The sequence below is a fragment of the Medicago truncatula genome, chromosome 6 (genome assembly GCF_003473485.1).
Source record: "Medicago truncatula cultivar Jemalong A17 chromosome 6, MtrunA17r5.0-ANR, whole genome shotgun sequence".
In the NCBI taxonomy this organism is placed as follows: domain Eukaryota; kingdom Viridiplantae; phylum Streptophyta; class Magnoliopsida; order Fabales; family Fabaceae; genus Medicago; species Medicago truncatula.
The window spans coordinates 16,827,970-16,844,923 of NC_053047.1; the positions used below are offsets into that span (position 1 = coordinate 16,827,970).

Sequence of the window (16,954 nt, forward strand, 5' to 3'; positions counted from 1 at the left end):
CCTCCTGTGCGAATTCTTGCGTTTTCGTTCTGTTTTCTAGCGTTCTTCTGTCTTGAAATACCTTGAAACTTGAAACGAATTTTCTTCATCCTATATTTTCTTAAAAATCCTTTTAAGGACCATTGGTCTTTAAACTTCATATCCTTGATCCCTCACCTAATGTCTTGATTTGCCGATTTACATGATTTCTTACTATAAAACATTTATAGAGTTGCATGAGATTTAAGATAACGGTGAATTACAACGGCTCGAATAAAAACAATACAATAAATTCCTCAAACCATTGACAACTCATCTAAATTACATCTTATTCGTCTTCAAACACAAAGAAAACTACTAAAAACATATCTTAAGATATCATATGATACTCGATCATCAACTATTCATTAAGAGAGTGTTTAAGGGGTGTAAAAAATCTTTTAAACAATAACTAAGCATTTTTTTTTTAGCAAAATAACTCCACTTTAAAAATTGTGACATTTTCTTATAAATAGATAAAAAATAAAAAATAAAATAGATTAGTCAAAGACCAAAAGAAGTATAAAATAGATTAAATCAATCAAAGTTGAAAAGTGGGAAAGAAAGGTTTATCTTTATCACAAAAGAGAATTATTAATCATCACCTTGGATCCTAACCCGAACCAGATAGACAGATAGATACAAAAGTGAAGGAACAGACATACACGTATGACGTATGGAACCATTTTTAAAGCGTTGACTATTAGTAGTGACTACCTTGCTCTCGCCAACGAAGGCATACCTTTTGGTTCTGCAACATGGATTGCTTACGCCGGAATATGCTGTTTTCTTGTTCTCTTTGCCGGAGTCATGTCCGGTCTCACACTTGGTCTCATGTCTCTCAGTCTTGTAGACCTCGAAATTCTTGAACGTAGTGGTTCTCCTTCTCAGAAAAAACAAGCTGGTAGTTACTTGATCCTCTTGTTTAACCCAATAGTTTCTAGTTATTTAGTTAATATTCACCTACACTCCTTGGATTAGGCGTATCCGGTGTCTGGACACGTGTCTAACACCGACACTTGTAATTACACTGAAATTATATGAATTATGTGATTTTTTTTTTCAAATTATTAGTTTCTTTAATTATTTAGTTAATATTCACAGACAGTCCTCGGATTAGGCGTGTCCCAGTGTCGTGCCGTGTCCGACACCGACACTTGTAATTACACTGAATTATAATTACACTGAATTATGTGATTTTTTCAAATTATTTGCTTATCGACGTGTCAGTGTCCGTGTCCGATGTCCGTGTCTCTATCGGTGCTTCATAAACTTCATATTATGCAGCAATCATTCTTCCCGTGGTTAAAAAACAACACCAGCTTCTTGTTACTTTGCTTCTCTGTAATGCTGTTTCTATGGAGGTAATTCAATTTCAATATAATTATTTTGACTTATTTGAGTAGTTTATCTATTGACATTAACACTTTTGAGATCTTTTGTTTGTTTAAAAGCTTTTTTCAACTTGATTCTATAATCTTTCCATGATAGCTAGTTTATACAAAAATAGTTTGTCTTTATTGTATGTTTAGAAATAGCTTATACTTATTGATAAGCGCTTATTCTCTAAATAGTAAATTTATTTCTCCAACAACTTTTCTTAATACCTGTAATTTTTGTTAAATGTTCTGATAAAAAGGGACTGTGGAGTTCTTCATTTTGATTTTGTTTTCACTGATTCCTTAAACCAGCCTAACTTTTTGACAGCCATTGGCTTTCAAATGTCCAATATGCAGGCTCTTCCTCTATACCTAGATAAACTCTTCAATCAAGTTCTTGCTATCATTCTCTCTGTTACTTTCGTTCTTTTTTTCGGTGAGGTATGTAATTTTTTTGCTATCTTTGTACTTCACTGATTTAGTCTCAACTTTTTTACCTAAGCAATTTTATGAAGTTCTTTTTCCAACTAATAATAATAACTTGTCTCTCTAATTGCAGGTTATTCCACAAGCAATTTGTAGTAGATATGGTCTTGCTGTAGGTGCCAACTTTTCATGGCTTGTGCGTATTTTAATGATTATATGCTACCCTCTTTCGTATCCGGTTGGAAAGGTATATTTTACTATATACTACAGATGTTGTTCCATGGCATCAAGCTCTGGTTATTGTGATATATAGACGATGGCTTTTGTTTTAGTCATGTTGTGATACGACCCAATTCGAGTAGGGATCACACTCCTTAGAGTTTAGAGATAAAGAAGAGATTTGATTAATTTCATTGATGATTGTATCAGAGGAAATACAAGATATTATATAGGCAAAGTTATTCTAGATCCTTCCTAACAAACTAGTGAGTCACCAATCTTCTAGAACTAATGAGTCACTACTAAATGGCAACATAGTCATTCCACTTGTTAGGTGTAGTAAGATCCATTTGGCCCTCACTAATTCATTGGACTCAACAATCACAAGTCATTGTAGCCAATATCCTTGCTCGTATCATGTTGCTCCCGAGAATTTCTTTTCCTAACGAATATTTGTTTCAGGTTCTGGATTACCTATTGGGGAACGACGAGGCTTTATTTATGCGTGCTCAGTTAAAAGCTCTTGTCTACATTCATGGCATGGAGGTATAAATGAATATTCTTTTTAGTGAACAAATTAAGTTTTGTCAACTACGGTGAATTTGTTATTTTGGTGTTAGATTCATAATCATTTAACCTGCTTGTTTTTTAGGCTGGGAAAGGGGGCGAACTTACACATGATGAGACAACAATTATCAGTGGAGCACTTGATTTGACCGAAAAGGTAAGTGCTGCAATTCACCTTTCACAACTAATGTCAATACGATACAAATTTTCAATGTATGATATTCAATGCAGAAGAATATGAAGTTTCTTACCTGTGTCGAGTTTTGATATACATTGTTGATGGTGGAAAGTGGAAACATGTGAAGGTTGCTTCATTTACCTGGAAACTTTTAACTAGTGTCTTCTATTTGGGCACGCTGGGAAGCATCGATGATGTTGGAAATGGAATAGGGAACTGGTGTTTATTAAATATTTATCAATGTGCCATGCCGTGTTATTCCAAAACTCACCGTTCACTTCCAGTGATCTTGTGTTCCATTAGTCATGCATACTTGGGTTCTCTCTATGTTTTGGTTCATTATTAACTATATCATGTTGTAAACCAAATGCTTGTATAAAGTGCATATTTAAATTTAATGCATTATTTTTCCATCTAGTAATTTCTCTGTTTTGTGTTTTTGAACAGACTGCTGAGGAGGCTATGACTCCTATCGAATCAACATTTTCTTTAGATGTTAATTCAAAGTTGGACTGGTAAGCTTTCTTAGTTTCTTTCTTGTTGTTCTTCAGTATGTTAGGCTTCCAACAAATGACTGAATTGGTCCTCGTGAGCTTACCTCAGTTGGTAGGGACAATGCATAATATATGTAAGGTCCGGGGTTCAAACCTCGGCCACCAAAAAAAAAAAAAAAAAAGACTGAATTGGTTATGAAAATGACTTTTCTGTTTGTTCACGATTTCATTTTCTTCCTCTTTACGACTTATTGTTATGTTGCCAATTTCTTTTCAACAACACCAATTACTAGACCACTGGAAAATATTTATTGTTGCTTCCCTCAAACTAGTAGGATCCACCCCTGCATCTAAGATATATTCAAAGCATATGCGTGTAGTAGAATCGTGTTTTTCCTTCACTATTTTAATTTCCTGAAAACTTTTATCCTGCCTATATCTCAAATCAGGGAGGCATTGGGAAAGATTCTTGCCCGTGGGCACAGCCGAGTTCCTGTCTATTCTGGAAATCCCAGGAATATTATCGGGCTTTTAATTGTGTGTATTTTTCTATATTTTGAATTTATTTATATTATCTTATTTCTTTTAGGTTCTTTTTTCATCACATGTTTGTTTTTTCTTTTTATAAATAATTAGGTAAAAAATCTTCTTACTGTTAGACCTGAAACAGAGACCCCTATCAGTGCAGTATCAATCCGGAGAATACCACGGTGTGTTTTTATAAATTTATTCTCGTCGCGGTCTTCCAATCAAACTGTGAAAAATTCCAATTTATTTATAATGGTAAATATTTGCAGGGTTCCATCTGATATGCCTCTATACGATATACTGAACGAGTTCCAAAAGGGAAGTAGTCATATGGCTGCTGTTGTGAAGACTAGGGGAAAAGGCAAAGAAACTCCACAGCTAATTGATGAAGAGAAATTTGATGCAAAAAAAAGTGTTGGCGGGGATTCACAGTTAACTACTCCATTGCTACAAGAACTGGATTCAAAATCAGAAAATGTTGTTGTTGACATTGACAAGCCTTCAAAACTTACCAGCGCTCCTTCCGAAAATATTGATGGTGAAGTGATTGGTATTATCACTTTGGAAGATGTATTTGAAGAACTTCTGCAAGTAAATTTCTGTCTTCTACAAGTTAATCTTTCTTCCGCACATAAAACTGAATGAAATTACCTCTTGCATGCAGGAAGAAATTGTGGATGAGACGGATGAATATGTTGACGTTCATAACAGGTAATAGAGACTAGAGACTATATACGAGAGAGTATCAAAATAAAATTGCTGTAAATTTAAATTTTAATGTTGTATAATTTTATTTTGCAGAATACGTGTTGCAGCAGTTGCAGCTGCTTCCTCAATGGCACGAGCTCCATCAATCCGAAAATTGACCGGCCAAAAGGGAGTAGTAAGCAGTTTAACATTGCGCTATTTTAATATTTCTTTCTCTGATAGAGTTCCCAAGTGAAATCACTCATTTTCTTTCCTATTGAGCTGAGAAAATGTATGCTTCCGCTATGGAGTTCGGGTCTTAAACTTTTCGTGTTTCTCTGTTGTATGGTATATTTCTCCTGTAATTCTAAACATGAATTGAAGAGATTTATTTCTTAGTCTAAGCTTATCTCTTTCTTACATTAAAAGCTTCAAGCTCAAATAATTTTTGAGATTTGAAAACTATATAGAAATTCAAACCCTGCCATTATAATTCCAGCCTTATATTCCAGAAAGACATTGCTTGTCTAAGTCATATTTCATTCAACAATAAATTAGTTCAAGCATTATCTTTTAATTAGACAGTTAAGTGAAAGATAAATAGTTGTGATCTATACCTCAATATCTTAAGAATTAACTCTTGGACTGTAATAAGAAATATAGCCCAATACCCCTCTGCCATAATTGACATAGCCCAACATCACATAGTCACGTGAGAGAAATGTGACAGCTTAAGTTTGGACGGTTTTGACCACGTGCTTGGCGCATGGGTGAGATAAGCATACCGGGAGAGAATCTCGGAGGAGGCTCTCTTGTCATGACCCGTAAAGGAGTGGAGTCTAGTGACCCATATCCGAGATGGACTCGGAGGCCATTACGCTTTTGACTAGGTCCCCACAGGATAAACACGTGGTCCTGACCAAGTCTCAAGCGGGTAAGCGGGAAAGGACGGAATCATGGATAAAAGCCACATGCCCTGAGTCCTGGAAGGGCGGAATCTAGCACTAGCATATAGCTGTTGTCCTTTTGTATCAGTTGTGACTATGATTAGCATTTAGTTTCATATTTCACCTCTCAAACCCTTTGTAATAATTTTCTTGATTTGCTTGAAAAGGCTGTTTTACTAAACTCTCCAGCATGGATGCTAATTGTTTTTTGTTTCTTTTTAACCATCCAGGGAGGCCAGAGTAAGCCAGTGCAAATTTCAAAGTTATCTTGAGAGGAAAATGGATTGAATTCTACAAGATAACAAGGCATGGGGCCTATTTAAGTCATTTGATCTTGTGTATTAATCTAAAACTTTCTTTTTTGAAAGTGCTTAAATTCATTTTTGTTCTTGTAGAAGCTTAATTTGAATAAAAATATATGGTTTATTAAACAAAAATATATATCTATATGTTTTTTTTAATAAATGTATATCTATATGTTAATTCAGTGATTATGGGATATGGTCGTTTTTGCAATGAGAATGTTACAATATGAAACTATTATTGGTCGTTTTTGCAATGAAAATGTTACAATATGAAACTATTATTTTAAGTTATTGTTCATATAATAATTTTATATTTCATATGGGACTTTATGTTACAGACTTACTATTTGAATCAAGCTGGAATACTTTGTAGCCATTATATTTTGTGTTAAAAGTGTTAGTTTGTTATGTTTCTTTCACCGAGAAATACACACTTAGTTCCATATATACTCACTTGATAATTAAATATTGAGAGTCTTGAGTTTAGAATTAAGATTAAATTTGTGTACCAGTAGTCTACAGACTATCTGATACCACTGAAGGGATTTTGAGAGGAGTTTTTCAAAAATTTATCCTCTTAGCGGTACAAATCTCATTGAAAACGGATCTTTATTAAATCATTAATCACAAATCAACCAGAACACATTCTTAAATATTTTAAGGATTATGTGTTTACCTCCTGAAGTGCGCGGATGCATTAATTGTTTCTGATCACGAGCAAAGCAAAGTAGCGATGCATATCATAACTTCTCTGATGACCAGTACTAGCCAATTTCAAACGGAGATTCAGAGAGATTGGGTTTAGAGAGCGGCGGCTAGGTTTACTTTGTGAATTAGGTTAAGCGTCTCAACAACTAAAATGTTTCAGCACAAGTGTTCTATTTATAGAACCACTTGTGTCGTCATCAAGTCAATCACTTAAATACACCGTACCTTACGGTGCACCATATCCCACTTAAACACACCGTACCTTACGGTGGACCGTGTTTCTCTATTTTCACAATTAAATAATAAGTCATACATAATTATTTAATTACAAATAAGTCTCACTTATTATTTTATAAATAAGTCTTACTTATTTATTTCTCTCATCTATCTGTCATTTGTTTGTGAGCCTATAGGTACTCATAACGTTGGCAATAAGCGGTATCTAGCAACACAATACTGCTACCCAAGTGACGAGAATGTCATGTAATCTGACGAAACCTTATTGTGACAATGTTCATGTGTATAATTACCCTTTTTCCCTCATTTCTATATTAAACACAAGACGTGGCATGTCACCTTTGTCCAGTTCAATATTGGGTCCGTAGACATTTCTCCTGTTATGAGGGGCAAATTCCAGGTCACTCATGTCCCTCAGCATGATTCATGGAGTACCCATCAACCAACTTTATAGTCATCTTGTTACAGACAACGTTTGAATGGTGACAAAGCACTCGATTCCAACATCTAGGGTACATAGTGGTTTCAAGTCAAAGGGTGGAATACACCACTATCACTATAAGAATATCTTATGACACTTTTCATAACTTTTACTACGTAGTATTCTCATGGTGGGTCAATCCAATATAAATATTACTCCTAATATTTATATCTATGTGAAGACTTGATAACTGTTTATCCATGATATGTGAAATGCCTTGTTATTATATATTTACAATATATACTTATATTAATATCATGATACAAAGTCAAACTCAATCAATATAGATTGTCTATTAGAAGTTACTCCAACACTATCTTGACCCAAAATTGAATTGTTGATAATTCCCATGACAATTAGAATGTATCTAAAACTATAGTGGAATATCTTCCAGTAGAATATACTTTTGATCATTGTGTGGAAGTAGAATCAACGCAAGAATCTGTAACATACAATCAGGAAGGATTAGTTCATAAACCAGTAAATGTTGTTACAACTAGCATTTCCAAAATTATGATTGAATTTGGAAAATGCCAGTTGTACTAACATTTTGTTTGTTTTGGTGAACTATTGTCAAACAATAATCACAAATATATTTTATTGAAAAATCTTTCACTATATTATTAGATGTATTATATTGTCATGGGAATTATCAAGCTCTTGGAATTGGTCGATATCAAATAATATTGTGTGTGGATGTTTGATCACAAAAACTCTTTCGCTATAGTATTGGATCTGTCACTATAATATTAGTTAGTATGATGTTTGACCACTTGCCTTTGATTTTAGATTATTATTTTTCCCATCCTACTGCCTTCTCGCGCGCCCAGCAAAAATTCCATCAATATCTTTGGTTCAGAATACTTAATCCAGACTAGATTGTTAGTGTTTTTGGAAACAGAAATTCGGACCAGATGTTTTGTAATTTTCTGTCTTTCTTTGCTATAAAGGGTCTCTGTTGACCGCTATATGAACCCCACACAAGCTGCAATGCATTGCAATTGCAGGGTTCCTATGAACGGTCAACAATGACCATGACACCATCGACACCCCTAAAAAACTAAAAAACATTTGAAGAAAATGGAAGAAAAGAGGTGAAGTGAAGAATGAAAGTATTTGTTGACGATGGAAGCCTATTTATAGCCTAAAACAAGTCCTATGTCATTAATATAGTCAATGAAAACGTGTTAGTGGTTGTTGTAACCATCCAAACCCACATTAATGGCTTTGAATATTTCCGGATTTTACATTTCGGAATGTCCTTAGCCCTATAGGAAGTGCCAACTTTTCCCTCGTTCACCACCATTATCGCATCAATCCGAAAAATATATTCTGGAAAACAAATGTGCTTTCCGGATTATATATTCCGGAATGCATCAGTCATGGCCGGTGGTCTGCACCACACGTTTTTGTCGTTGGTCAAGTAAAAAAAAACGTGGTAAAACGCGTTTTTTGACTGCATTTATGGCCTCCCAACCGTTTTTGACCCACCCCTCCCTATAAATAGCCTTCCAAACGCCACCATTTCTCACACCATCCTCTCCCACCCTCTCCTCCTCTTCTTCATTCTACAACTATGGTTTTCCATCGTTGGCCTTTCATAGATAAGGGCCTCGTTGAAAACTTTCAGGGTTTGTATGAACGGTCAATGAGGATGGAAACGCGCTGCAACGAAGCGCGGTTCATCTGAGGGTCATGTGGGTCAGTGTGGTTCTTAGCTTGGCCTGTCTGAGCGTAAGTTTCAGCACCCCCCATCTCCCTCAGGGGCATTGTTCTCTTCTTCACGCCCTCCTCTTCCCTCCTCCTCCGATTTTCCTCCAATAGACAAACTACTGGTATGTCCCATCACATACCAGTGGTTAGGCTCGTAGGAGATTAGAATTAGACTCGTAGGAGATTAGAATTAGGCTCATAGGAGATTAGAAATAGATTTAGGATCTTATGTAATAAGCTTAAAAAACTTGAAAATTATTGTAATGTATTGTTCATATGTTAATTAAATGAGTTCTTTTTATGTTTGTGTCTTTTTATTTCTGTTTTTTATTTTATTTGCATTTTATTTTACGAATTTTGAAGATTAAAATTGCAAAATTTCTGGTAAAATATTATTCCGGATTTTCAAATCCGGAAAACGAAATCCGGACCAGAGATAAAATTGAAAAAAAATAGGGCGCGCGAGGAAATGCATAGGGTGGGAAAAGTAATAGTCTTGATTTTTTGTTACTCAGTGTAATAAGAGAGGATCTTTATTTCTCACCTATTCTATAATGTAATGGTAGCAGGGTGATTTTTTTTTTTTTTTTTTTTTGTGTTATATGAGGTTTGGCCTTTTAATTGTTTCAAATTTTGTACATTTGTTTGAGTGTTGTTGTTCGCACACAACAAGAATTTTCTATAAATATATGGAAATGACAAAAAAAAACTCAGCGGTAGTTAACTACCGTTGGGGTGTTTTTAGTCATTTTCACGTATTTCTAAAAAACAATGGATGTTAGAAAAGCAATCTCCACTTGTTTTAGGTACATGTATTTCAAGAGTGGCAGCATTGCTACATCATGGACATGGTAAGCAAACTCTACTATTGTTCTTTCATGTAATATTTTCAAAACACAGAAAACTCGGTGCTCATTCACATATATGAATATTTTCTCAATTCTCATATACCCTTTAACTTGTATATCAAGAAATCGATTTTACTTGTAGGTAAATTTCTACAGAAAGACCCTTTTGGAGTTCAACAACAAATTTTTATCATCTTATGAGTGTCAAAACCAATAGCAGTGACTATAATAGTTGAAGGGAGGCCAAATTTCAAATAACTCCAGAAGGTTAATGTGTATGATAGGTTCGGAGCTCGACGAGCTTGTTCGCAAACTCTCAAGTTTGCAGCTGATCCCAATAGTGACAGGTTCCCTGCTTGGGAAATTGCGGTTGTTGAGGCTGCAACTCTTGCGCCAAGCAATAGTACTAGAAAAATGTAAACACAAGATTGGTCAATGATACATCAGATAAACAAAAACTCCTCCTGAAATGGATATAACTAAATGTTTTAACTATATATAATTAATTTTCTATCAAACATAATTCTTGAGCACCATGATCCTTGCTGAAATCAGCTTGTTAACTAAGGAAAACACACATAGTAACTTATGTTGTCAAAACTAATGTTGAACCGGAGGTCGAACCGGTGAGACTTTCAAATCATGTTTATGGTTGAATTAAATAATAAATAAATAGTAAAAAAAAATAACTAGAGCTTTATAGGGTCAATTTTTGGCTCCAGGAAACTATCACATAAACAACATGGGAAAAGAAGACTTTACAAATCATGTTCCTACCATAACAAGTTGATGCATTCATATATGGGAAAAGAATACTGAATTTATGCAGATTTACATAATGTCATTGCGTTAATGTTACTTTTGTGCATAACATCAACATAGGGGCAATAAATCAACATATTTATTCCACCTATACAGATTTAGTTTTTCCTTGATGATCTTAGCGTGTACTATTTTCGACCAATTAAAGGATGCAAATCACAAACGACAGAAACTACTGTATATATTTACAATGCCTTTGCCACTTGAATTTGAAAATAGAAGAAATTTAAACCCTTCAATAATTTCTATAATCAAGTATAGGGAGCTAAGGTGCTTGTCTAGCTCTTATATTTGAAGCAGCATCCTAGAAATAAAGGTGTGCCTTATGTTTGGGTCGGCCCTGCGTGCAAGTAAAGTCATCCTCTCAAGTTTGGTAAAAGAGTTACCAAGTATGAGATTATTTCGAATCTTTCTAACATGGTCGTTTATTGAAGGGTGCAGACAGCTTTACGGAGCTGGGTCTCCAAAATTTTGAGGCCCAAAATATTATATATATTCCTCTTTTGTGCATTGTTGCAAACAAGTAGACATAGTCTAGTGGCAGGACTTGAGGCAAGTAGCCTTGTGGTCATGGTTTCAACTCCTAGCATTTAAGGAATTCTCCAACAAACAACACACATGAGGATTTCATAACTTTTAGGAGTTGAGTTTACGACCTCAAGATTTCTTATGGTAATTTCGTACTACTAAGTCATGTCTATGTATTTTTTACAACGATCTTAGCATTATTAGTATATATTCCTTTTTCCACGTTTATGATATGCAGAAAAATAAAATAAAAAATTGGGTCCCAAATTTTTGGTGGCCCAGATCAGTGCACCTATTTGCAACCCTTGCAATCTCTTCAACTTTCTCCATGAAAATTGCAATGTGATCTTGATCTTCCTTATCTGAATTATTATTAGAATTTACATCTTTATACTTTTCTTTTTTGGTAACAGCCATTTGCACAAGACACATCAAAATTATTTTCTCCTCTCCAAGTACACTTGAGCTTATGAATTAATATTATCATTGCAAATTCAAGTTGTTTTGTAATCTCCGAATATGATTTATATCGGGGACCTCATAAATCATTGGGGATTTGTTGTGTTTATGAGGCGAATAAATTCTTAAGCAAAGTGACTATGTAACACCTTAGGTATTTTACGTAATTGATTATTATTTTGCAGGTCTTCTGAATTGATGTTAGAGATGCTATATTGATGGTTCATTCTGCATACGACAATCGTACTGATCGATAAGTTTACTTGATCTCTATTTTATATTTGCTCTCGTTAATAGTTATTTAATGCTTGTAATTTTTTATTGTTTCTGAATACAAGATTCTATGACTAATTATACTACATTGAGATTATAGTAGCTCAAAATGATATTTCTAATTTCAATGACAAAAAAAGTCTTCTACAAGTTAGCAATCTTATTCTTTTTAACATTTGATTGGGAAATTTTAAATGCTAGGTTTACTGTAAGAGATTTGATGTTAGAACATGTTTTTTATGAGAATCTAACTCAAAATTTTGGGATTTGTTAAATGCTAGATTTAATCATTAATTTTTTTAAGAGATTTAATCATTAAATTGATCTGCTCTTACGTATCTATATGATAATTTAGTGATTATGGGTAATGATCGTTTTTGCAATGACAATGTTACAATATGAAACTATTATTTGAAGTTATTATTCATATTATAATTTTATATTTTATATTGTATAAAAAAAAAAAAAACTTTGGTTTGATACTCCATAATTTGATCATATGAGACTTTATGTTACTGACTCACTATTTGAATCTAGGTGGAATATCTCTTAGGTGTTGTAGTTAATGCCTTAATTCTTATAGCTATGTATTGAAAAATTATAAATGCAAAGAAAATTATTATTTTAATGTATTGGATCAAAACTGTTAGAACCATGCTCTACATATTCTTATAGATTCTATTTAAATTGAAATTTGAAATCAATACTGGCCAACTCAGAATCATCACAATCACTTGCTTATTTGACACAGACTCAAAACACCGAAAACTCGGTACTCATTTACATATATGTATATTTTCACATATACCCTTTAACTTGTATATCAAGAAATCGATTTTACTTGTACGTAAATTTCTACAACAGAAACCTTTTGGAGTTCAACAACAAATTTTTATCATCTTATGAGTGTCAAACCAATAGCAGTGACTATAATAGTTGAAGGGAGGCCAAATTTCAAATGACTCCAGAAGGTTAATGTGTATGATAGGTTCGGAGCTCGACGAGCTTGTTCACAAACTATCAAGTTTGCAGCTGATCCCAATAGTGACAGGTTCCCTGCTATAGTGCTGACCCAAGCCAATATGAGCCATGCCCTTTTCTCGTCTTCTTGGGAAATTGCAGCTGCTGAAGCTGCTACTCTTGCTCCAAGCAATAGTACTATAAAAATGTAAACACGAGATTGGTCAATGATACATCAGATCGAAAAAACGCTCTAAAGATGGATGTAACTTAATGTTTTAACTCTAAACTTTTCAAGAAAAGAGGAAATATTTGGAGCAATGATTGTAATTTATTTTCTATCAAACATAATTCTTCAAAAACCATGATCCTTACTGAAATCAGCTTGTTAACTACGGAAAACACACATAGTAACTTATGTTGTCAAAACTAATGTTGAACCGGAGGTTGAACCGGTTTGACTTCCGAATCATATTTAATTGGTTCAACCATAGTTGAACCAAATAATAAATAAATAGTAAAAAACAAAAAAGAAACAGCCGAACCAACCACTGTTAACTACGGTTCTGTAGGACCGTGAACCGACCTTGGTTCAACCAACCGCCAGACTGACCTATTTCTGGCTGAACCAGACAGCCAGGTTCTGTTTCACCACACTAACATAAATATATTTGAGATATGTTTTCTACCATAATAAGTTGCATACAATTTGATTCCAGCTCCCTTAAATTGGCCCCCGTAGCTAAATCACTAGAGCCTTATAGGGTCAATTTTTTCGGTCCAGGAAACTATCACTGAAACAGCATGGGAAAAGAATACTTTACAATCCTACCAGAATAATCCAGTAACCATAGAGGATCTGATAATCATTCACTTACCGGTTGGTACATTTGAAGCCAAATTTGATAGGACAAGTATAACAAGAGCAAGTATCGCTATTCCACTAGAACGATCAACTCGCGAATAAGGCTCCATCAACTCCCATAAAGCACTTGGAATTCCAGTTTTGTTGAATCCATCTACTGTGATAAACATTCCACAAAAGAATATCAAAAGTGAATATGAAACCTGTATCAACATGAAAAAGAAAATTCTAAGATATTTGTTCAATCTTCAACTAGCACAAGAAATGTTTATAGTTTTTTAGTACCTTTTCTAAAGATGGCCTAGCATCTTTGAAATCAAGAACAACCAAAGCTAATGCAGCCGAAATTGCAGTCCACGACATATTTAAACCAAGAAGCATTGCAATCAACATTCCTAATGTAATCATATAAACACAAGATTTCCACAATCTACGCTTCCAATCGGCGCTTAAATATTCCTTTCCTTCTGAAGAGATCAAAACATGTGCTTCTATTGTTCTATCCACTTCAACAACGGTTTTCGACTCTTGAGAAGCCAAGTCATTATTAGTCCCTTCCTTTGATGCAGTTGAATTTCTAGCAGAATCAATTGTGCTACCAACATGAAACCTATCGATTTCACTATCACTCGAAACCAATCGGTTTCTTAGATTATGAACTTGAGGAGAATTTTGAATACTAGAGGATTCTACTATGTAACCATTCAACTCTTGAGAATTAAGTGATGATGAATAATGAGACATTGTAGCTGGAGAAAATTGATGAGAATTAACATCTTCTTCAGCTGCAACTTCCGCAATAGGATCCTCGATATCTTTATGAACAGATAACAATTTCCAATACATAGCTATAAGAATCAAAGCATTAACTACAACTCCTATAAGCATAGCTGGAACAATACCAAACAAAAACTCTCCGAATGAAATTTTACTCTCAACAGCTATAACAAGATTTTGAGGGTTACCGATTGGCGTAGCCGAGGAACCAATATTAGCACTTGAAGCAAGTGCAAGCAAAAAAGGGTGAGGTGGTAAATTATGTTGTTTTGCAATTTTCAATATGAATTCAGTCAAAACAACACAAGAAGTGTCGTTCGTGAAAAGAGCACTTGATAAAGCTGAAATCAAGCAGATTCTACAAAGTAAATCCTTTGCTCCTTTACTTTTCCAAGAAAGTAATTTTCCTATGTATTTGAACATGTCTGCTCTTTCAAGATAAACACTAACAACCATTGTGCCGAAAAGAAGACCGAGAATTGGAAGATCGATTGCAGCGTACGCTTCTTCCGGAGTAATAACTCGAAATATTACCATAAGCATTGCACCTAAAAGAGATCCTGCTGTTCTACCTATTGGTAGAAATGGAACTGCTGGAAAAACTGCTAATATCCAGAAAATGGCAAAGGCTATTGAACCTAAAACAACTTTTGGAATTGGAGCTAGTGCCATTTTTTTTATTCAACAATCAAATCTTAACTCTAATCAAAGATCAAAAACTCCACCTCTAGTCCATTGAGAATACCATTGAATTTTTTACTTTTGTTGAATAAAATTTCCTGAACAAGGAAAAGAATTTGGTTAGAAAAAAACCATGAAAAGAAATCTAACTTTTTGAGACTTCATTGCTTAGTCAGAATCACGATGAGCTACTGTGATTTTAGCAAAAGCTACAATTTAAAGTTCCAACAAAAAAAAAAAAAACACGATGTCACTGCGATTTTGTCAAACTCACTATGATTCAAATATGAACTTATTCTATCTACTACTATGAGATTGAAATATTGTGATTGTGAATCATTAACATCAACAAATACTAGTGATCAAGAAGATGGAGTAATTATGTTTATGATATGATTATAAATTTGAAAGATAAAAAAAAAAACTTCAACCACTTGTTTCTTCAGAAAGTTTACTCTCTACACTCTTCTAAGAGAATCAAACCAATTCTCAAAACCCAGAAATAGAAAATAGCTAGATCATAGATATCAAACTTATTTTTAATAAATCAATAATAATGTTTATTAAGAGAATAAAAAGACATGCAATCTTTTATTTCAATTTTAGGATATAGTAAACATGGTTGTTGAAAATATTAGCAAAGATAATATCATCTTAAAATTTTGTTTAAGGAAAATAGAAGAGTAATAAAACAAGCATAAAACGTGTACCACAAACCTTGAAAAGAAAAATCTATTTTTAGTTGAGTTGTCTAACTTGGAAGCTCATGTCTATTTCTTTCCTATACCACAAATTTGTATTTTTGTCATCAGCATAAAAGAGATAAACTTTTTGAAAGGGTACTTGTTTTTTTTTTCTTTAAGGAATATGATTGAGAAAATTGTAGTATATATCCATGGATCATTGAGGTTTTAAGACACCTCATAGTCACATGGTGTAACATGATATATATATATATATATATATATATATATATATATATATATATGTAACTTTTTTTTAAATATATGTAACTTGTGGATTATAATAATCAATAAAATCATAAACGGCAACTTCAGACTTTAATGACTGGAATCATAGGTAAAGACAAATATTTCCTTTTTTTTATAGGAAATATTAATGGCTAATTTGTTAAAAAAGATAAATTTATTAGCAACAAAAATCAAAACTTTAATCAAATGATTAAGTTGAAATGGTTAATGAATTTTAAAGGACGAATCGTTAAACAGATCTTAAATATGATTTTTAGATGAAACAATTTTTAATCAGACTTTACTTCTCTCCGACCAAACTCTGAATTATTACGGCATATTTTCCTTATGAACAGGAGGATTTATCAATAATAATTATTAGAATAATGCCCCACATCAGGTAATATGAAGAAATATGCAAGACTTAGTCATATAAATAAAAGTCTTGTGTGTTTATATTATTTGCACCAATAATTAGTGGATTTTGCTATAGCTGAGCATTACTTCTACTATTCAAAATTTGTTTTTATCAATTACATTATACAATTTCTTTCTTTCTATATTTCTATAGAATTAACATAAAAAATATCAAACGTAAGTCCTTGTTTTTAATACTACTATATTCTTATGTCTATTTGTTAGAAGAGATTAGCATAAAACACACACACTGAAGGTAGAGAAGTGGTGAATTGCAGACTCAGTATTTTAAATGTCTTCTACTATCTAAACTATACATATGGGATGCTCCTACATCTTCTTAATGCTCAAATCATTTTCTTTTAGTACACCATAAGTGTAAATAATTTGTATTGCAGTTAATTAGTTTCTTTTTTTTTTTGTCTCCGACCTTGCATATATTATGCATTATCTCTGCCAACTGAGT

At 33.5% G+C, this 16,954-nt stretch overlaps 2 protein-coding genes across 5 annotated transcripts; one reads left to right on the top strand and one right to left on the bottom strand.

Moving 5' to 3' along the window:
• The first annotated feature begins 568 nt into the window (after window positions 1-568).
• Window positions 569-5,880, top strand: LOC25496366 (DUF21 domain-containing protein At4g14240). 2 transcript variants are annotated; one of them, XM_013596675.3, is made up of 13 exons: window positions 569-922; window positions 1,306-1,382; window positions 1,755-1,838; window positions 1,957-2,070; window positions 2,505-2,588; window positions 2,695-2,766; window positions 3,235-3,302; window positions 3,731-3,818; window positions 3,918-3,991; window positions 4,079-4,400; window positions 4,474-4,520; window positions 4,611-4,692; window positions 5,674-5,880. In XM_013596675.3, exons 1-13 carry the CDS (start codon window positions 688-690, stop codon window positions 5,713-5,715), a joined length of 1,389 nt encoding a protein of 462 aa, XP_013452129.1. In that variant the 5' UTR covers window positions 569-687; the 3' UTR covers window positions 5,716-5,880. The 2 variants fall into 2 exon arrangements, with proteins under 2 accessions (XP_013452129.1, XP_039682690.1); XM_039826756.1 differs by having other exon boundaries at window positions 864-922; window positions 1,726-1,838.
• Window positions 5,881-12,493: 6,613 nt separating this feature from the next.
• Window positions 12,494-16,006, bottom strand: LOC25496368 (silicon efflux transporter LSI2). Of its 3 annotated transcripts, none has more exons than XM_013596681.3 (4): window positions 15,818-16,001; window positions 13,928-15,198; window positions 13,656-13,845; window positions 12,713-12,975 (listed from the first exon to the last, which is right to left on the bottom strand). In XM_013596681.3, exons 2-4 carry the CDS (start codon window positions 15,089-15,091, stop codon window positions 12,713-12,715), a joined length of 1,617 nt encoding a protein of 538 aa, XP_013452135.1. In that variant the 5' UTR covers window positions 15,092-15,198; window positions 15,818-16,001. The 3 variants fall into 3 exon arrangements, with proteins under 3 accessions (XP_024641821.1, XP_013452135.1, XP_039682569.1); XM_039826635.1 differs by lacking the exon at window positions 12,713-12,975 and adding an exon at window positions 13,010-13,571 and having other exon boundaries at window positions 15,818-16,006; XM_024786053.2 differs by lacking the exon at window positions 15,818-16,001 and having other exon boundaries at window positions 12,494-12,975; window positions 13,928-15,091.
• Between the last annotated feature and the right edge of the window lie 948 nt (window positions 16,007-16,954).

Coding starts and splice junctions, on each gene's coding strand:
- LOC25496366 (XM_013596675.3), top strand. CDS start 688: ATGACGTATGGAACCATTTTTAAAGCGTTGACTATTAGTAGTGACTAC. Junction 3,303..3,730: donor GTTAATTCAAAGTTGGACTG/GTAAGCTTTCTT, acceptor ATCTCAAATCAG/GGAGGCATTGGGAAAGATTC. Junction 4,401..4,473: donor TATTTGAAGAACTTCTGCAA/GTAAATTTCTGT, acceptor TCTTGCATGCAG/GAAGAAATTGTGGATGAGAC.
- LOC25496368 (XM_024786053.2), bottom strand. CDS start 15,091: ATGGCACTAGCTCCAATTCCAAAAGTTGTTTTAGGTTCAATAGCCTTT. Junction 13,846..13,927: donor CTAGGCCATCTTTAGAAAAG/GTACTAAAAAAC, acceptor ATGTTGATACAG/GTTTCATATTCACTTTTGAT. Junction 12,976..13,655: donor GGCTTCAAATGTACCAACCG/GTAAGTGAATGA, acceptor ACATTTTTATAG/TACTATTGCTTGGAGCAAGA.